This window comes from Mesoplodon densirostris, chromosome 7, assembly GCF_025265405.1.
Source record: "Mesoplodon densirostris isolate mMesDen1 chromosome 7, mMesDen1 primary haplotype, whole genome shotgun sequence".
Lineage (NCBI taxonomy): Eukaryota > Metazoa > Chordata > Mammalia > Artiodactyla > Ziphiidae > Mesoplodon > Mesoplodon densirostris.
Genome location: NC_082667.1, coordinates 9,934,101 through 9,955,744, shown reverse-complemented (window position 1 = coordinate 9,955,744; position 21,644 = coordinate 9,934,101). Strand labels below are relative to the sequence as shown.

General features: G+C 47.5%; 1 protein-coding gene across 5 annotated transcripts in view; it reads right to left on the bottom strand.

The window, feature by feature from the left end:
• Nucleotides 1-21,644, bottom strand: part of AHNAK (AHNAK nucleoprotein) — a 92,247-nt gene that overhangs the window by 31,764 nt on the left and 38,839 nt on the right. For 4 of the 5 annotated variants that reach the window (XM_060103212.1, XM_060103211.1, XM_060103213.1 and 1 more), the window contains exon 5: nt 10,516-10,615. In XM_060103212.1, the coding sequence (XP_059959195.1) occupies nt 10,516-10,615 (100 nt within the window). Of the gene's footprint in view, nt 1-15; nt 39-10,515; nt 10,616-21,644 lie in introns of those variants that run through there. The other variant, XM_060103214.1, reaches the window with a different exon arrangement.

Here is a 21,644-nt window from a genome sequence, read left to right as displayed (position 1 = left end):
TTTATGCTGCATCTGTGGAAGCCCTTTCAGTCAAATCGCTGAGGAGGAAAAGAGAAGAATGAAAGAAAAGTGAATCTGCTCTGTATGTGGAATTTCCAGAATTCCCCTCCCTGTGGGGTCCTAGGTTGCGGTGACCACGAGAAAGGTGTGCAGGACTTGGAGGATGCAGGGGAAGTGCAGCCCTTTTGTGCTCTGAGGGTGGAGCAGGACAGACAGATGCGGGGCAGTTCAGGCATACTTCTTAGTGTTGGGGCAGCCACTGGCCCGAAGCGCCTCCACTCCTGGGCCAGGTGTGTGCAGCTCTGGGGTGCGGGGCCCCTGCTTGCCCAGAATGTCACTGCATCATGGTGATGTCAGGTGGCGAGAGCCCTTCCGGTCTGTCCCCCATCTTTCCCACTCTGAGTGCATCTTCCCTCCCAAGCTGGCCCAGCTGAGACCAGCAGTCTAGGCTCGACCCTCCAGCGCCTCATTCCTGCCTCTGCACCTCCTACCCTCAGACCTACCACTGCCACCAAAAAAACCTCCCCAGGGGGCTTCCCTGGTGGCACAGTGGTTGGGAGTCCGCCTGCCGATGCAGGGGACACGGGTTCGTGCCCCGGTCCGGGAAGATCCCACATGCCGCGGAGCGGCTGGGCCCGTGAGCCATGGCCGCTGAGCCTGCGCGTCCGGAGCCTGTGCTCCGCAACGGGAGAGGCCACAACAGTGAGAGGCCCGCGTACTGCAAAAAAACCAAACAAAACAAAAAAAACCTCCCCAAACCTCTGCTTCTAGCAAGTCATCCTTCAGCACACTTCAAAGGCTGGGTCTTCCAGATCAAGTCTAAACCCTCTGACTAGATGCTAAGACCTTTTATAATCTGTTCCCAACGTACTGCCCTGCCGTCTTCCCTGCTGCTCCCCAATACATGCGCTCTGCCGAGTGAGGCCAGTCCCTTCCTCCCTGTTGGGGTCTGCCATGCCCACTCCATCACTCAGATATGTCCCCACGCTGTCAGACCCTTCCTTCTTCAAGGTCCAGCTCAAGTCTCATCTCCTTCACAAAGCCTTCATCAAGGCCATTAGGTGCAGTATTTAAGAGAAAAGACCCTGGAGCCAGGCTGTCTGGATTCAAATCCTGGCTTTGCACTTCCAGCTCTGTATGACTTTGAACAAATTATTTAATCTTTCTGTGCCTCAGATTCCTCCACTGGAAAATGGAGATGAAGAGGGTGTGCAGGGTTATTGTGAAGATTAAATGAGTTAAGTCACGTAAAATATTTGTATCGTGCCCGACACATAGAAAGCACTTGATAAGGGTTAGTTCTTATTTCATTTTTATTATTACCTGACCATTTCATCCCTCTCCAAGACTCTTTTCCCTGAATTTCTACACCTGGTATAATAGAGACCACATCACTCAAGTACTTAATTATAATCAGTCTTGTACTGTTCGCTGCAATTTCATGTGTAACAAACATGAACAAGAACATTTTATCTGTGATCAGAATATCAATAAGCAGTAGCTTATTCATGAACATAAACTATTCCTCATTCTTTACTTGCAGCATAAGGGGGAGAACTTGCCCTGCTTCTTCCTGGTAGCATTTAACCCCTAAGAGACCCAGGAGGGAAAAGATAGGGACAACATGTCAGAAACAGGAAGACACGAAAATGCCCACAGAATGGTTCTGAAACCCATCCTCCTGGAACATTTGAACACCAAGAAGATGACATTTTGACAGACATGGTTTTCACATCAAGAAGCACTGTCTGGGTGGGGGGGTGGCCTGACCAGAGGCAGGGCCCTCAGCCAGTGTCTGCTCCCTGGAAGCTGAACAGCACCCAAGTAACAGAAGGCCCCAAAGGCCCAGGACCCAAGGGGCCAGCAGATGGCCATAGCATCAAGGTGGGGTGGGCCCCTGATGCTGTGCAGGCTCCCAGCTTTGCTGCCAAGGGCCTTCTGGTTTACCACCCAGACCACTGAAAGCTCATGAATCAGTCCATAGATCAAGACAATACAGGAGTTATGTGGCACTCAGCTGTTTCAGGTCTCCATTTCTTCCACTTTAAAATGAAGGGATTGGTGGAACCAGAGGATAGCTAACAAACCACCCAGTTCTGCAATTCTGCACAGTGAGTTCTTTGCGCAGTCAGAGCAAGCAAAGGCAGTCAAGGAGGACTCTGAGAGTTTGATTTCCATCAATACTACCCAAAGCACTCTATAGATTCAAAGCAATCCCCATCAAAATTCCAAAGGCATTTTTCACAGAAATAGAAAAAAAAATCCCAAAATTTTTATGGAATCACAAAAGTCCCTGAATAACCAAAGAAATCTTGAGAAGGAAGAAAGCTGGAGGCATCGCACGTCCTGGTTTTAAACTATATTACAAAGCTGTAGTAACCAAAACAGTATGGCATTGGCATAAAACAGACACATAGATCAATGGAACAGAATAGAGAGCCCAGAAATTAAACCATGCATTTACGGTTAATTAACTTACAACAAAGGAGCCAAGACTATACAATGGGAAAAAGATAGTCTCTTCAATAAATGAGAGTTTAATTTCCCCTTCCCCGTACACAGAGCTGCACAAAAGAAGGAAAAAAACCAGAGCCACAGAATAGCCCATCTGTGCTTCATGCATTTGGCACTAGAGCCCTCCTGGCTGAGAGGTGCCGAAGCTAAGGATGAATACAACAAGGAGTGCAACTTACCCAGGTTTAAGTTTCAGCTCTGACACTTACAGGCAAGTTACCTGATTTTTGTGAAGCCTCAGTTTTCTCAGCCAATACACAAGGCTAATAATAATACTTACTCCATGCACTTACTGATTAAAATGTAAAGCACCTTGCACAGGACCCAAAGCAGAGGAGGTGCCCAAATCATTCAGAAACTGTTGATCAGGTACCCACTAAGGAACAGACACTATTCCAAGGCACTGGAGCACAGTCTTGCACAAAACAAAACAAAACAAAACAAAACAAAAAACTCTCCCTTATGGAGTTTAATTTTAGAAGGAGAAGACAGATAATAAGAAATAACCTTAATAAAGGTCAGATTTCCTCAAAAGCACAGGAGAAGAATATGAAGAAAAATCAACTAGGGTAAATAGGATAGAGATGGAGGTGGGATTTCTAGGTAGACTCCTCAGCAAAGTCCACTCAGAGAAGACGAGCCTTGAATGGACACCTCAGTAAATGTCACTATTATCCTCATGGCCAGTCCTGTTGGTGCCAGGGTTTGGTGCCAACAATGTATTTTTCCTGGTGTCCAAATGAGCATTTCTCCCCAACATATCTCACAAAAGACAGTGTCAGGGTTGGAAGAGACTCAGAGTCTCTGGTTCATTTTATAGAGGAAGAATGAAACCCAAAAAGGTGGGCCGACAAAGCCAGGGTCGCACGGTTAGTTCAGAGATCGAGATTGGTGCCACCTCCATTGTCCTGACTCTAAGACCAATATTCTTGCCTCTGCTTCATACCCTGTTGCCCTAGGCTGACTCAGACCATGTAAAATTGAGGCCTGGAGCCTGGAAGATTTCTCCTGGTGTTGTATTTCAGCCTGCACAGTAGCTCATGGTTATTAGCTGTGCAGTCTGAATATATCTCTTTCAGACACATTTACAGGGAAAAAAAAATTATCATGGATTTGCAAGAAGACATTCACGAACCAGTGACCCCAGTTTGAACAAATAAAAATTAAAGACCATCAATTCAGGGCATCCCTGGGCACCAAGAATACCACACACACAAATGCAACCACCCTGGAACCACTTACAGGACACTCCTCAGCTGTAAGGCAGCCATCAAAAGACCACAAATTTGTTGCCTTTTTTTCCCCTCAGATTGTCATCAAAATGTAAAAACACTATTTGATTTGTGTAGACTCCTTGAGCCCCTAAGAAGATACCCACAGAGTCCAGTTTGGGGAACTCAGATATGGCACAGGTTTTTGAAGGGCTGTTTGTTATAGGATAAATCCTTGCAGTGATGAGGGGCATTTACAAGAACTACTAAGGCTAAAGGGAGCTGCAAAAAGTGATCAACCCAGTTTGCTTCATTTTGAAGCTGCCCTGGGCCAGAAGGATGAGACTGGAGCCTGGTAGCCATGGGACTTTCATACATCTGCATAACTCTCAGAGACTAGGAATATCTGTGGGCCGTTAAGGTGGGGACCTCAAAGCACCATCCATCCATTCATTGAACAGATACTAATTGAGCACCTAGTGTGTGCCTGGCACTGTTACAGGAACTGAGGATATGACAGGAAACCAAACAAAGCCCCTGACATCATGAAGCTTACATTCTAGTGAGGAGGAAGGAAAGGAACAGATTAGGGAGTGAATATGTGTCAGACAGTGATAAGTAAGTGGGTAAAAGGCACGGGTGATGCCTGGAATCAGGAGAGCAAGGGCTTGTTACTTTAAGTAACTTTTCAGAGAGGGCTCTCTAGAGAGGTGGCATTGGAAGGGGAAGAGTTTGTCAAAGAAAGAACATTCTAGGCATAGTTCTCCGCAAACTCAAAAGCCCTGAGGCGGAACAGCAAGGGGACACTTGTGGCCTGAGCTGATGAGGGGAGGAGAGGTGGGGTCAGAAGAGCAGTGAGGGCCAACAGACCTTTGCAAGCACTTAAATTTTGCCTCGAGTGAGATGGGGAGTGAGATACTGGAATGAGGAATGACATTATTTGACTAATGTTTTTAAAGGGTTGAATTTATTGCTGTGCTCAGAAGAGACCAGAGGGGGACCAAGACTGAAACAGGGAGAGCAGTTAGGAAACAATTGTCACAATCCAGATGAGAGGTGTGGTGGCCTGGATCCGGCAGCAATGTTCGGGATGGTGAGAAGTGATTCGATTCTGGATACGGAAGATGGAGCCATGGGAATTGCTCATTGTCTAAATATGAGTTGTAAAAGAATTCGAGAAGTCCAAGATGACACCAGAGTTTTAGCCTGAAGCACCTGAGGGTAGAGTTGACATTGATGGAGATGAAGTCCGTGGGAGGGCCTGGGGTGGGTGTGGGTGGGGGAGAAGGGAGGTAAAGAGAGAATTTTCCCACCAGGTGTTCAAGCTCTGATCTTGATTTATAAAGTCAACCTTGCCTAAGAGATGGACCCTATGATCCCACAGTTCCACCACAGGGCATAACACCCAAAAGAATTGAAAGCAGGGACTCATACTTGTACACCAATGTTCACGGCAGTGCCATTCACAATAGCCAAAAAGTGGAAACAACTCAAATGTCCATTGACAGATGACTGGATAAGCAAAATGTGACCTATACATACAATTCAGCCTATAGAAGAAAGGAGGTTCGGACACATGCTACAGCATGGACGTACCTTGAAGACATTATGCTACGTGAAGTAAGCCAGCCATCAAAGGACAAATGTATGGGGCTTCCCTGGTGGCGCAGTGGTTAAGAAACCGCCTGCCAATGCAGGGGACACGGGTTCAAGCCCTGGTCCAGGAAGATCCCACATGCTGCGGAGCAACTAAGCCCGTGCGCCAAAACTACTGAGCCTGTGCTCTAGAGCCCGTGAGCCACAGCTACTGAGCCCGCGTGCCATGACTACTGAAGCCCACGTGCCTAGAGCCCATGCTCCACAACAAGAGAAGCCACTGCAATGAGAAGCCTTCACACCGCAACAAAGAGTAGCCCCCACTCGCCACAACTAGAGAAAGCCTGCGTGCAGCAATGAAGACCCACCGCAGCCAAAGATAATAAATAAATAAAATTTTTTTTAAAAAAGGACAAATGTATGACTCCACCAATATGAGGCACCTAATGTAGTTAATTCATAGAGACAGAAAACAGAATCGTGGTTGCCAGGAACTGGAGGGAGAAAAGGGGAAGTTATTGTTTAATGGGTACAGAGCTTCTGTTTGGGAAGATGAAAGTGTTCTGGGGACAGAGAATCTTGATGAGTGCACAACAATGTGAATGTACTTAATGCCACTGAACTGTGCACCAAAAAATGGTTAAAACGCTAAATCTTACGTATATTTTACAAGTAAAAAAAAAGATGGCAATCTCACAGGTTAGTCCACTGGCAAGGGCTCTATAAGGCTTTAGAAGGACTTCCCTGGCAGTCCAGTGGTTAAGACTCCACACTTCCACTGCAGGGGCCACAGGTTTGATCCCTGATCAGGGAACTAAGATCCCGAATGTGCAATAAATAAATAAATAAATAAATAAAGGCTTTAGAGATTTATAAATACAAACTCAAAAAAAAAAAAGAGTCATCCTAGAGTTTCCCCACGGTTAGTGGTAGTTGCAGGAATATCTCTACCCAATCCACCAAGAGGGCTTCAACAGGGAGAGACAGAGCACTGGGGGAGGGGCAGAGGTGAAATGAAGCCTATTCCAGGCAGAAAGAACATATGAAAGAGATACGACTGGGCTTCCCTGGTGGCGCAGTGGTTGGGAGTCCGCCTGCCGATGCAGGGGATGCGGGTTCGTGCCCCGGTCCGGGAAGATCCCACGTGCCACGGAGTGGCTGGGCCCGTGAACCATGGCCGCTGAGCCTGCGCGTCCGGAGCCTGTGCTCCGCAACAGGAAAGGCCACAACAGTGAGAGGCCCGCGTACCGCAAAAAAAAAAAAAAAAAGAGAGATACGACTGGGAATTCATTGGTGGTCCAGTGAACTCCCAGTGGACTCGGTGCTCTCAAATATAAAGAGACGGGGCCCAGGTTGGATCCCTGATCAGGGAACTAAGATCTCACAAGCCACGCAGCACAGCCAAAAAAAAAAAAAAAAGAGAGAGAGAGAGAGAGGACTTGAATAAGACGGCCCGAGAAGCAAAGAGGATTGAAACAACGGGAGCAGGGATGCCGTGGACCACCAAAGGTGGGGAGATCTGATGACGGCTTTGGTGACCCAGAGAAAGTCATCGTGCTTGACATCCTGTGTGAAGCTGATAAAGGGGCATAATTACAAGAGCTCATGTTACTGAGTACTTACTGTGTGTCTAAGCACTGCACAGCTACTAACGGGCTTAATCCTCACAACCACCACAGGAAATACTCTAATCATCCTGATTTCACAAATGGGGAAACAAGAATTTGTCCCATCAGAAGGTTAGAGTAGCAGAAACAGGATTGAAACCCCGGCAGTCCAGTTCTGGAGTGGAGCTCTTAACCACTAGGCTACCCAGCTCTCAAGGCCAGACAGTGTGACGTGCAAACATTGTGACTTTGGGGGTGGACATTTATAGATTCAACTCTCCAGCATTTCATCTTTCAAAACCCTCTTAGGCACTTAAGACACCACGTGGCCAGATAGATGTCTTGAGCAAAAGCCCCACTGGTCTGACCCTCACAGTCTTATCTCAAAGTCCAGCCATGGCTCTCTGATCAAACGCACTGATTTTCTGCTTATTTACCAAAATGACTCTTTATGACAACAGCTGACAGCAGTGTTGCTGTGAGAAGGCCGACCCCAAGCTCTGTTCTGTTTTTAACTATTAAGGGACACGGCAGAATCCTCTTGAGAAGCTGAAGTAGAGAAAGCCAGAGGCCAATGGCAGGGGCAGGAAATGTTCGTTTCTGCTGAAGTCGCGTTTACATGAAATTCCGACTTCAAAGTCCATGAAAGTGAGGGCCATGAAAGAAGGTTTCAAAGGAAACATTTGTGAGCAGGGAAAAGCCTGTAACCTGGCCAGTAGAGGAGTCCCAGCAAGGAGAGCTGTCATCTTTCTCCTGTCGTTTAAAGCAAAGCTTGTGAAGATGAAAAGCCACAGCAAGTTCTTCTAAGCTCCACAGACTTTATGTGAATCCCCGTGCCTGGCTGCATTAATTCTACCTCCTTCTGTGCTGGCTGTTGGTAAATGCTTACTGAATGAATAGATGTGATGCATCCAGTGTATAACAAGTCCTTTGGGGAAAGGGGTCAAATCCCAATCATCTTTAAATCTTGAGACGCTTAATAAATGTTGAAGTACATTGTACTAGAAAAAAGTGCTGTGTTGGAAACGCAAACACTGTGAGAGGCTAAGCTACTCCCAAAAGGACGAGAGAGGAGTATGCAGCCATGTGAGAGCTGGGAAGCCAGCCAGAAGCTCCTGCCATCATCTCTCTATTTTATGTGCCAGGCATACTGTGCAGGGGACCTTCCTGGCTCCCCAGGGCATGGGAAGTCTAGCAGAAGCTCAGTACTGTGGGAGTTGAAACAGGGGTGCCTGGCACCGCAGGAGGGCACTGACCCCAGACCCAGAGGCTCAGGAGGTCTGAGGTAGTAACTCAAAGGCCCAGAAAAACGGGGGGCAGAAAGAGTGTTGGGGAGAATTGTGAAGACAGGAGCAGGGACCCACATCATGAATTTGGGTACCAGCAAGCACTTTGGTATGCCTGGGGCGAAAGGTGCACATGGGAAAGCCATGGGTGCTGAAATGGAAGCAGGTCATGGCAGCCTTGGGTGCTAAGCCAAAGACATGAACTTCACCTTGAAAGCCAAGAGGAGCCTCTGAAGAATTATAAGCAGGGGAGTAACATGATCCGATTTTTATTTTAGACTGGCCTCTACTTAAAGCTCACTCCCTCTGTGGAGGAAAAGGTCTAAGACAGGCAGACCAGTAAATAATGGTGGCAATTGCAGTAAATAATGAAAACCTAAGATGTCAGGGATGTTAAGGATGGGGGTGCTGGTGTGGCGACCAGATGGTTACAGAGCTGATCAGAGGCAGAGAAAACTCGACGGGGGTCCGGTTGGCAGGGTGAGGGGAGGCGGAGGTGGGCCCAGTGCTGGAAAGCAGGCTTGAGAATCAGTGGCCCCAAGAGATTGCCCAGAGAGTCCAGAGCAAGAAAAATAAAGAGCCCAGGACAGGTCCTCGGGAAATTCTGCCACTTGTGAGCTCGTGGGAAGAGACAAGGCCTTAAGGGGCCTTGGAAGAGGGGGCAAAGTGGTCCTAACCATGCAGACAAAAGAGAAATCACTAGGGTATTCCCTAGCGGTCCAGTGGTTAGGACTTGGCACTTTCTTGGCTGTGGCCTGGGTTCAATCCCTGGTCGGGGAACTGAGATCCCGCAAGCTGTGCAGTGAGGCCAAAAAAAAGAAAAAAGAGAGAAATCACTAAGCCAAGGGAGGAGGGGGATTCCAGGAGGGAGAGGACACAGCACCAAGCACCCCAAGACTTCCCTGGGCAGAATGAAGGATGAGCAAGAACAGCTCTGGATGGAGACGGGGGAAGCCCCATAGCAGTGGGTGGAGCACTGGCATGAGTGGGACATGAGGAAGAGGTGACAGAGAAAGCAGGTGACCTTTTCAAGCAGGTTGGCTCTGCAAGGACACCACCACAGCAAGGGGGACGGGGCTGATGGAGGGCTGCTTTAAAGGGGGAGGGGCGAGAGCACATTCATTTGCTGAAAGGAGCTGCCAAGATAGAGGTGGGGTGCTGAGGAGAGCGGGGGTGACTGAGGGAGGTGAGGGAAGCGTATGCACAGAACCCCTGGAGGGATTAGCCTGGGCAGCCAAGGCTAATGCCGGGATGGAGGAGGTGGGGGTGGGGGGCGTCTGCGGGGGAGAAGGGACAGGAAACCCCAATATTCCCTGGTGACGAACAGTGACTGCTCCAGCTGGTGGGGCCATGCGAGCTGCAGGCTCGGTGAAGATTTCAACATTTCAAGAGAAGCTAGGCTATTCCTCTTGAATACATTCTCGATTTTCTGGAAATCTCCTGATTTTTTTTTTTTTTTGCGGTACTTGGGCCTCTCACTGTTGTGGCCTCTCCCGTTGCGGAGCACAGGCTCCGGACGCGCAGGCTCAGCGGCCATGGCTCACGGGCCCAGCCGCTCCGCGGCATGTGGGATCTTCCTGGACCAGGGCACGAACCTGTGTCCCCTGCATCGGCAGGCGGACTCTGAACCACTGCACCACCAGGGAAGCCCATGGAAATCTCCTGATTTTTAAATGTTCACAACTACCTCAAATACAGTAAGCCTCAAACCTGACTATGGCCCAAGTTAAGATCCCTATGACCAGGATTTCCACTTCCCACAGTTACTTCTTCCTCTCATCTCCTCCTTCATGTGGGCGTCTCCCCTCTGGAGAAAGCATTTCCATTACAGGATCCAAAATACTTTTTCCTAAACTCTGTAGATCTTCACTAAACGTAGCTACTAACCCTTAAGTTCCAAGTCTCTGGTCTCTGCCCCACCCTGAATTCAACAGATACTGTCCTATAAGCCGTGTACATGTTCCACATATGCCACAAATGTTAACAGCCCTACATACAAAGAAACCCTTGAGACTCCTTTGGAAGGAGTCAATTATTCTTCTATATTCTTCTAATTCTTCTGTGCATTTTCCACAGGCTTTTCAAACAGCTGAAAGGAGAGAGGAAGACTTGAATTTCTAGGTCCTAGAGAGGAAGGGGCGGGGCCCCTGGTGTTCTGAGCCAGCTCTCTCCTGAGTGTGACTTCTGGTCCAGGGAGGCATGGTCATCTGCAGAGGCTCCCATGAGCCTCATGTCTGGATGGAGGTATCATTATTACAATTAAAGTTATCATTTTTTCGGTGCCCACGAAACTTCTCTCACCTGTGTCTGGGGTGGAGACTGACTCTGCCCAGGCTTGGCTGGTGGCTTCCTCAGGTTTATTCTGGTCTTTGCATTCCAGGGCTGATGGCTGTGGTGCATTCTAACAACAAGGACAAGGATTGTTACCAGTCGCACATCAAATCACCCAACCAATGAACGTTTCTCAAATGCCTAATATATAAAAAAACGAGGGGCCCCATGTTTATGCCCCACCGCCTCTCAGTCCAGCCCACCCATCACTTGGAAGCTCTGCCTGTAGAAGAGATAACAGGATCTTAAGAAGTTAGCTGGCATCAGCTGAAAGACATCCTTCTGTGAAAGTCCAGTGACCCTCGTACAAAGGGGACAATGCCATCTCAGGTTCATCAGTACAGCAGACCCAGTCCCTCAAGGGTTTGGCGGTGGCAGAAGAAAAGAGATAAGGTGCAATTCAATACTGAGGAACAAGATGCTGTCAGGTGAGGAATGTGTAGAAAGGAGGGTGTGAGTTACTGTCCGCTCTGCATCTTTTCTCTGAACCACAACCGACCTGGATGCCATGCAGCAGGAGCTCTAACCAGTGGATTGAATTCCACTAAGAGCTCCTAAGCCTATGTGGTAGATCTCCAACGCAGGGGTCACCACCGTCTCAGAGTAGGGGGTCCCCTGAGGCAGGAAAGCCTACCCGAGCACGGGGTTCCCTGGCCAATGGCAGAATCCTGTCTGGCAACGACATGGAAACCAGTTTGTGGAGAACAGTTACCATCAGCAGCTGCCACAGGCTGTTCTTTTCATGTGTTTGCTCAAGTTGAACATCATCCCAAGAAATTACTCTTTCTCAGGAGAAAGTAACTTGGAGATTGATGAATGGAATGAGTCTGGATCTTCAACTTCAAATTGGTAAATTTTCTTCTTCATGCTTTCTTTTTCCAGGTGATCTATCCTCACCGTAAGTAACAAGCAAATCCCTCATTAGACTTTCCTAAGGGCCGAGACCATGAGTTATTTGTCTTTGTATCCCTGTTTATAGAGCCTAGCACATTGTCCCAGGCACTCTGGAAAAGCTTGTGGCTTGGATGGATGACTGATGAAGGAATAAAGGAAGGAAGGAAGGAAGGGAGGGAGAGAGGGAGGGAGGAAGGGAGGGAGGGAGGGACGGGGGAGGGAGGAGGAAGGAAGGGAAGGAGGAAGGAATATTTTTTCGACTGAATGATACTTGCATTTCTTTAACAACCACTGACATGAAAACTGAGACACAGAGAGCTTAAGTAGCTTGCCCAAGATCACACAGCTAGGAAGTCACAGAGCTGGGATTTGAACCCAGGCCACCTGGGGTTCATGAACCCACACTCAAACCTATTAAACCATCCACTTATGTTTCACAGCATATACTAGAAAATATGAAAGAAAAAAAAAGTCCAAGGCAAAGTTACCAAAATATCCCAAAGAAGAAGTTATCCTGAAGAAAATATGGTTCTTAGCTAATTATATAGATTGCCTCGCACTGTCCTGTTGACAAAACTCATAGCCAAAACTAGAGCACTTTAGAAACAAGAGATTAATATTACTAAACTAGCAAAACAAAGATTCTGTAGTAGTTGGACTGGATAAAGGGGTAAAAACCAAATTCGGTTTCAACTGACTTTAGGAAAGGAGATAATCAAATCAGCAAGCAAATGGTTTTCTGATACAAATATGAAATTAATCTGATACAAATAGGAAATTATTCTGAAACCATCAGAACAAGTCACCCTGCCTTAAAATCCTATAATCCCTCTAAATATGTAAACCTCGGAAGGAAGCCACTATTAAATCCAGGCGTACTGAGTGGTGAGTCCAATTCAATCCCCAGAGATTAATATTAAGGCACTAAGTGATACACTAAGGTGTATCTTGTTAGTAACAGAGAACAGTGCCCAGAGGAAACTTTCAGGGAGAAAAATCCTTCCACAGCCACCATTTTGGTGTCTTCCTGAATACAGAGGATGAGAAAAATAGAAGAAAGAACCCAAGACATCGAGGTGGAGATGGGGAAGAGAAAGAGTCATGAAATTAAATGGTGTAAAAATTTAAATGCTCTTAAAGCTTTTCCTTTTATTTTATTTATTTATTTATTTATTTTTATAATTTTTTTTTTTGCGGTACGCGGGCCTCTCACTGTTGTGGCCTCTCCCATTGTGGAGCACAGGCTCCGGACGCGCAGGCTCAGCGGCCATGGCTCACAGGCCCAGCCGCTCTGCGGCATGTGGGATCTTCCCGGACCGGGGCATGAACCCGTGTCCCCTGCATCGGCAGGCGGACTCTCAGCCACTGCACCACCAGGGAAGCCCAAAGCTTTTCGTTTTAAAAGGGACTCCCCGGCACTTCCCTGGCGGTCCAGTGGTTAAGACTCCATGCTTCCACTGCAGGGGGCACAGGGTTCCATCACTGCTCAGAGAACTAAGATCCTGCATGCTGCACAGTGTGGCCAAAACAAATAAAAAACAAATAAAAGGGACTCCTCTGTGGAAAACATTGTACTAGATGACGTGTGAGCTTGGAAAAGATTAAGGCAGGATCCAGCCAGTGGTACAGCTTCTGATGTACCAGAAGATGGGCCTGGTATCATCTAAGTCAAGCAAGGGACAAAACCAACGACTTCTGCTGACGTGTCCCATGCTGATCAAAGGAGAAACCCAGAGGCCGGGAGCAGAGAATGTACTGCTGTGTCAGACCAGACAATTGGCATCGTCATTCCAGGGCATGACCACTGTGTGGCAGGAACGGACGTGAAGGAAGGGCAGGCTGTGGCCAAAGAACTCGTTGGAGCCATTCCAGAGAAGAGAGGATGGGGGGCTGGGTGGGGCATTCCCCAGTGGCCCTCCAAGACCCCAGACGCTGGGTTTTACATCTAAAAGGTACAGTGAACTGTGTGGAGAAAACTGATACATAACGAGATTCCCCTGCAAAAGGGTAGAGACCGGCTTAGTTACTCACTCCCTGTAAAATAGTAACAGAGCACATAGTGGTTAAATAGTGTTATTACTATACATGTTATTATGTTACTAATGTGAATCGCTCACAGTTTCCTGGCCAGGAAGATTGAACCAAAATTTTTATTTTAACAATGAAATCATGTTTTTTTGACCAACAGATTGGTAAAAAATAAAACAGCTCAATAAAAACAAATAAGGGTATAGAGAAAGCAGGGGCTTTCATGCCCAGAATGTACATAGATACTGCCTTTTGGGAGGGCGATTGGGAGCAGCTATTAAAATGTTAAATGCATGTGCTCCTTCGCCCAGCAATTCCATTGCTAGGTATCTGAGTGAAATCCTTGTACATGTGCTCAAAATGGCGTGTGCCGGGATGTTCCTAGACACGGGAAACAACATGCAACATACAATATTTCATCTAGGCTATGCAATATTTCACAACAGTGAAGGAGAATGAAGCAGATCTGTATTTACCTACACAGAACATCTCCAAAACATATTAAGGGGAAAAAAGCAAATTGCAAAACAATATGCTATGGTCTGTTTTTTTTTTTTATGGCTGTGTTGTGTCTTCGTTGCTGCACGTGGGCTTTCTCTAGTTGCAGTGAGCAGGGGCTACTCCTTGTTGCGGTGCACGGGCTTCTCATTGTGGTGGCTTCTCTTGTTGCAGAGCACAGGCTCTAGGCCCACGGGCTTCAGTAGTTGTGGCATGAGGGCTCAGTAGTTGTGGCTTCCAGGCTCCAGAGCACAGGCTCAGTAGTTGTGGTACACGGGCTTAGTTGCTCCGTGGCATGTGGGCTCTTCCCGGACCAGGACTCGAACCAGTGTCCCCTGCACTGGCAGGCGGATTCTTAACCACTGCGCCACCAGGGAAGTCCCAATGCTATGGTCTTATTTATGATTTCTTTTAACCCACCAAACTATAGACGTCTGGGTTACTCTACAGATATGTCCAAAAGCTTCGAGCAAAGTCTGCAGGGGGCATGGCAAGATTATGGCAGTGGCTAGCACTATGGAGGAGCGTGCAAGCGGGCTTGGGACAAGGAGAACAGCCCTTTTTAAAATTTTTTATAAAAACGACTTGCTATGCGGTGTAATTAAAAACTAAATCTTTGAACATGTTAGCTCTAAAAATGTCTACCTGCCCAATCGAGTGTCCATCAAGGTTGGAAGTATTTTACCAGCTGTAATTACTTCAACAAGAGGAGGTTCATTCAACAGATATTTATTGAGCACCTACTATGGGCCAGGCACTGTTCTAGACTCTGGGGAATATTAAAAATATCTGCTTTCGTGGAGTTTATATTCCAGGGGAGTTTATGGCATCATCTCCTTGGGGCGGCAGGGGGCGGTGTCTCTGGGAGAGAAGCTGCCCAGAGGCAGGGTCAGCTCTTCTAGGCCAGGGAAAGAGGAAGAGGTGTCTGCAGTTGGGCAGCTCCAGTGCCACTCCCCAGGCCTTGTGAAGGGATTGAGAACCAAGTATGGAAGGAGGGAAGGGGACAGCCAAGCTCTGGTCTGGCTTAGGAGGCCTTGGTCCTCAGGGCTACCAAGAAGAGATCCCTTCCTGCACGGGGCCACTTAGAATGATGATGGCTGAGAGCCAACAAGTAGGGGGACAGAGGGACAGAGAGTAAGAGGAAAGTGAGTGGAAGGAAGTAAGATTAGAGAGGAAAGGAGCTCGTGGAGGAGCAGGCGTTGCTCCACCTTGGCCAAAAGCGGGGAGACCATCACTCCCTTCAAGTGTCATGTGGCGCCAGAGCAAGGCCCAGCAGCCCTGACTGTGCTGGGAGCTATGTGAGAGCCTGCCATTCCTCAGCATCCTCACTTCCCCTCCTCCTGCCCCTCTGTCCCCGACACCAGGGCACCTGATTTCTGCTTTGCTTCCTGTCTGAGCTGAACGGAATAGGGAATAGGATAGGTGAAGTGACTCCAGAGAGGTCTAACCTGAAAAAGCAGAACTGAGACTAAGCTTACCACAGTAATCATTTTACAGTATATACATAGATCAAATCATTATCTTGTACACCTAAAGCTAACACAACATTATATGTCAATTACATGTCAGTAAAACTGGAAAAAGAAAAAGTGGAACTGAATTTGTGGCTTACTCAAGAGATTAAATGTACAGTTTAAGGAGAGAGGGTTAAGGGAATCCTGTAACCCAGAGCAACCTGCATCCACAGGATGATGGCACAGAGGGGACCCTGGGGTACACACAGAGGAATGACTCAATAATAGTGAAATGGGAGACATCCTTAAAAAGCCAGTAAGGGAGAGATTTCAGGCTCGGGCAGCCTCTCCTGAGGCCTTCAAATCATCCCTCAGAGGCCCCAGGGATGCCCCACCTGACCCTGACCCAGCCAGCGTCATGTGATGCCAGTTCACACGGGTGCTGGGAGGCAAAGGTAATCTGATTGTTCTGGAAAGTCATGTTTGCTAGGGAAGACTGGCTCTGTTAAAGATCAGTGTCAGGTTTGAACCTGTTCTTCCCAGACCCACGTGCTGTACCTCAGAGAGCAAGACAGGGAGAAACGCAGGGCGGTGTGAGCAGCTTTGCAGAGGTCTGATGATTTATAAGATCCAAGTGGGTTTAAAACTGCCATGCCCAGTTGACCGGACTGGACCTCAAGCTAAAGAATCACCTCCACTTCATTTCTTTTCCACTTTGAACTCAGAGAATCAACGGGGAGATTCCTGATCCACCACCTCACATAGTAAATAATCCTTTCAATAGAGAATGGATAAACAACAAGGTCCTACCATATAGCACAGGGAACTATATTCAATATCCTGTGATAAACCATAATGGAAAAGAATATGAAAAAGAATGTACATATATGGGGCTTCCCTGGTGGCACAGTGGTTAAGAATCTGCTTGCCAATGCAGGGGACACGGGTTCAAGCCCTGATCTGGGAAGATCCCACATGCCACAGAGCAAATAAGCCCATGTGCCACAACTACTGAGCCTGAGTTCTAGAGCCTGCGAGCCACAACTACTGAAGCCCGCGTGTCTAGAGCCTGTGCTCCGCAACAAGAGAAGCCACCGCAATGAGAAGCCCGCGCACCGCAACAAAGAGTAGCCCCCACTCGCCGCAACTAGAGAAAGCCTGTGTGCAGCAATGAAGACCCAACGCAGCCATAAATAAATAAATAAATTTATTTTTTTAAAAAAGAATGTGTATATATATGTATGTATAACTGAATCACTTTGCTGTACAGCAGAAATTAACACAACATTGTAAATCAACTATACTTGAATAAAATTTTTTTTAATTATTAAAATAATAATGCTTGGGCTTCCCTGGTGGCGCAGTGGTTGAGAGTCCACCTGCCAATGCAGGGGACACAGGTTCGTGCCCGGTCCGGGAAGATCCCACATGCCGCGGAGCGGCTGGGCCCGTGAGCCATGGCCGCTGAGCCTGCGCGTCCGGAGCCTGTGCTCCGCAACAGGAGAGGCCACAACAGTGAGAGGCCCGCGTACCGGGAAAAATAAATAAATAAATAAATAAAAATAATGCTTTCTTCTCGGTCTCGGCTGGCAAGTCCTTCCCAGCTCAGGAGCCTGTTCTGTGAACAAGGAACCAGCATAAGGCACCTGGGTCAGCTACCATTTGCACAAGTCTGCACGGGGCTGGCAATGGTGTTTCTCTCTTGGCAACTCGAGGTGTACATTGCTTAAACACATGGCATTGCTTTAAAATACACAATTCCCCAGGAGATTTCTGATCTCAATGCCTCCAAATCTTTCTTTCTATTTTTTTTTCTTTTTTCAAATCTACTTTCTAGAAGGACTTTGCCCAAACCTGAGAAAGATAAACACATTTGGCAAACCCCAGCCTCACTGTCCTCAACAGAGGCTTGGAAACGCCCTGAAAGGCGTGGATGTGAGTGCCATGTGCTCAGACACCGCATATGCTCCCCTGCTCACATGTCACTATTTCACAGCCAAGTGCTTCCCAGCAAAATACACAAGGGCTTTGTCTCAATCTGCAACAGTCTGCACTGGTATTGGAGCCACTGTCACCGTGTCTGTCCAGCTCAGAAAGAACAGCTGGGTGGAGGGTGGCAGTGAGCTGCCATGGAGAGAGGGTCAGCCCCACCTTGCTTCAGGGGGAAAACACAACTCTGCACATCCTGGCTGGGATTTCTGGTCACAAATCTCACTAGGAAGGAAGGGATGGGGGAGAAAAATGAAGGTGATTTTTTTTGTATTGCTCCCTTAATAAAACAAAGCCTAAGGACTTCTCTGGTGGCACAGTGGTTAAGAATCCTCCTGTCAATGCAGGGGACATGGGTTCGAGCCCTGGTCCAGGAAGATCCCACATGCCACAAAGAAACTAAGCCTGTGTGCCACAACTAACTGAAGCCCGCGCACCTAGAGCCCATGCTCCGCAACAAGAGAAGCCACAACAAAGAGTAAACCCCGCTCGAAACAACTAGAGAAAGCCCGCGCGCAGCAAAGAAGACGCAATGCAGCCAAATAAATAAATAAATAAATAAATAAATAACAAAGCCTGGTCAGGGCATCAGAATCTCACCCGAGGGACTTCCCTGGTGGTCCAGTGGTTAAGACTCTGTGCTCCCAATGCAGGGGGCCCAGGTTCGATCCCTGGTCAGGAAACTAGATCCCTCATGCCACAACTAAAAGAGCCTGAATGCCACAACTAAAGATCCCGTATGCCCCAACTAAAGATCCCACTTTCTGTAACAAAGATCCCGCGTGCCCCAACTAAGACCCAGTGCAGCCAAATAAACAAATATATTTTTAAAGATTTATTTATTATTTATTTATTTTTATTTTTGGCTGTATCGGGTCTTAGTGCGGCACGCAGGATCTCCGTTGAGGCATGCGGGCACTTCGTTGCAGCGCGCAGGCTTCTCTCTAGTTGTGGCCCACAGGCTCCAGGGCACGTGGGCTCTGTAGTTGTGTCGCGCAGGTTCCAGAGTGCGTGGGCCCTATAGTTTGCAGCTCGCAGGCTCTCTAGTTGAGGTGTGCGAGCTCAGTAGTTGTGGCACGCGGGCTTAGTTGTCCTGCAGCATGTGGTATCTTAGTTCCCTGACTAGGGATCGAACTGGCAGCCCCGGCATTGTAAGGCGGATTCTCTACCACCAGACCACCAGGTAAGTCCCTAAATAAATATTTTTTTTTTTAAAAAAGAGTTGCATCTGAAAGATGCATTTTTTTTTTTTTTTTTTTTTTTTTTTTTTTTTTCTGTACGCGGGCCTCTCACTGCTGTGGCCTCTCCCGTTGCGGAGCACAGGCTCCGGACACACAGGCTCCGCGGCCATGGCTCGCGGGCCCAGCCGCTCCACGGCATGTGGGATCTTCCGGGATCGGGGCACGAACCCGTGTCCCCTGCATCGGCAGGCGGACTCTCAACCACTGCGCCACCAGGGAAGCCCTGAAAGATGCATTTTTAAAATAAAAACAAAATAATCAGTTGGGAACAGAATAATCAAAAGTCACACTTTCCAGACTTAATTGACATTTCAGATGTCAGTCACCGGTACTGGACCAAACTGATCAGATTTGGGGAACCTCCTCCTCCTCCACACCCCAGCATTCTTCCCCTCCCCCTTCGTCAACTGCAATTCTTGGCCATCAAATCTCTGCTGTAATTCTGGTGTGGGCCATCTCCAACCCACCCGTGACCTACCTGCGTCTCCCACCAAAACCCCACAGGTCTCTTCCCCACTCAGCACCCCCTCTGAAGCAGCCACCCCACATTTCTTAGATCAGCTCTTCACTTTTTCAGTCTCCAAGCTTTTTTTTATTTATTATTGAAGTATAGTTGACTTATAATGTTGTGTTAATTTCAGATGTATAGCTAAGTGATTCAGTTACATATATAAATATATATATATTTCTTTTTCAGATTCTTTTCCATTATAGGTTATTACAAGATTGAGTCTCCAAGCTTTTGCTTTACCTCCTTTTCCACCCCAACAAGGCAGTCCCACATGCAGGAAAAGTGTGGATTTTGAAGTTTGCTGACTTTCCATCCTTTACTGAAGTTAAATCAGGCTCATCAACAGCTCAAGGAGAGCAGCTGATTTGCACAACTTGCGTAATAACTTATTAGGGAATCATTTCTGGTGTTTGTTTCTTTTGTTTGCTTTTGGATTTCATTTTGTTTGTTTTTGTTGGATTGTTTTTACCCAAAGTCTAAGGGAATGCATTGGAGAGCAGGGAAATATGCAGTAATGGACAGAAGGAAAATAGGAGTCCGTGTCGCTAAGGGGAAGTGTATTAAGTGATAAGACAGTGATAGGAGGGCTGATGGAGTTTCTGCCACGAGCTGTGCACCATGTGCCTGGCACTGTGCTGGCAATATGATGGTGGACGAGCTGACCGCCTCCCTCCCTCACAGAGCTGACAGTCTGATGGGGAGGCAGCTAGACAAGCAACCAGTTACTGATGATCTAATATGAATAGTGCTGAGAACAGGAAAGTACAGAGCAACGCAGGTGCACAGACTGTGGGGGGAGGACGGGGCGGGTGTTTGTGTGTCAGGGGAAGAAGAATTCCAGGAGGAAATGCTCCCTAAGCTGAAACCCAAAGGATTGCGGAAGAGAAGCTTGTTGAAAGCCAGGGGGCCAGAGAGCAGGAGATGAAAGAGCTGGGTGTGGCTGGAGAGGCCGGCTTGAGGCTGCAGGGGCTGACAAGGACCAGAGTTAAAAAGAGGGGAGTGCCAAACTGGAAATAACCCAAATGTGTTTCAACAGTTTAATGGATAAGCAAACTATGGTACATTCATACAATGGAATACTACTCAGCAATAAAAAGGAATGAATTATCAATATACACAACTTGGATAAATTTCAAGTTCATTATGCTGAGTGAAATAAACCAGTCTTAGGTTACATGATCTGTGTGATTCCTTTAATATGACATTCTCAAAAAGACAAAACTGGGCTTCCCTGGTGGTGCAGTGGTTGAGAGTCCGCCTGCCGATGCAGGGGACACGGGTTCGTGCCCCGGTCTGGGAAGATCCCACATGCCGCGGAGTGGCTGGGCCCGTGAGCCATGGCCACTGAGCCTGCGCGTCCAGAGCCTGTGCTCCGCAACGGGAGAGGCCACATCAGTGAGAGGCCCGCGTACCGCAAAAAAACAAAACAAACAAGCAAACAAACAAAAAAAGACAAAACTATACTGAGGGAGAACAGATTTGTGGTTGCCAGGGAATCAAGGGATGGTGTGACTATAAAGGGAGAGCTAAGGGTTTCAGGGCTTGAGGAGGTTTTCCTGATTATGGTGGTAATTACATGAATCTATACATGTTATTGAATAAAATTCATGAAAGTATAAAAAAAATAGGGGAATGCTCGAGGACTCCCTGGGACCTTGGGTGGAGCTGGAAAAGCTCAGACACGCCCAGAGCCACCTCCAAGACCTTTTCTTCCCTCTGTGAACCTACATGCTGTCTCTATAAAGCATCCCCGGCCAACTCTTCACTCAGTGAGAAGGGGCCCATCCACGTCAGAGCAGAGAGCGGCAGACACGCCCCACTCCCCATGTTTTTTCCTGTACTTATTTCAGCCACCAGAGAAGCCCTATCAAAGGTTCTCCATGATTACATAACAAGAACAGGGCAAGCAAGCTTTGGGGGACGCACGGAATCCAGACGTTTCCCCTTTAAAAATTGCAAAACACCGAAAGCGTGTGTGAGCAAAACATGCAGTGCAGGCTGTTTCCCTGGGTTGCTGGCAAGGTCTGGAATCGCCATCCAGTGGCAAGAACCCTGTTAGCCCAAGGTGTTTATTTCCTTTTGATAAACAGTAGCGTGTAATTTCCCATTTTTAGGGACAATAATTACTTCAAACAAAGGGCAGTTACCAAAGGGCGTTTACATTATTTAGAAGGACTGGTTCTCCTCCGTAAGAGAACTGCAGCTCCGTTTTTTCAAATAATAATAATTTTTTAAAACTTTAGCTAAAAGCATTCATTTGTCTCTTAGATAAGATTCAAGAAACAAGTACTTTTTGGAACACAGGGTGTTTAAATAGAAGAAGGAAAGAAAAACACCACCTCTTCCCCTCCAGGCCTCCTGGACCACCAGCTCTAACCCCAGCCACGCTTGGCACCGACAATGCCCACCTGGCACTTCTCCCTCCCGCAGCTAAATTCCTAGAATTTATTTTCTAGGAATTTAGTCAATCCACACCGAATGCCT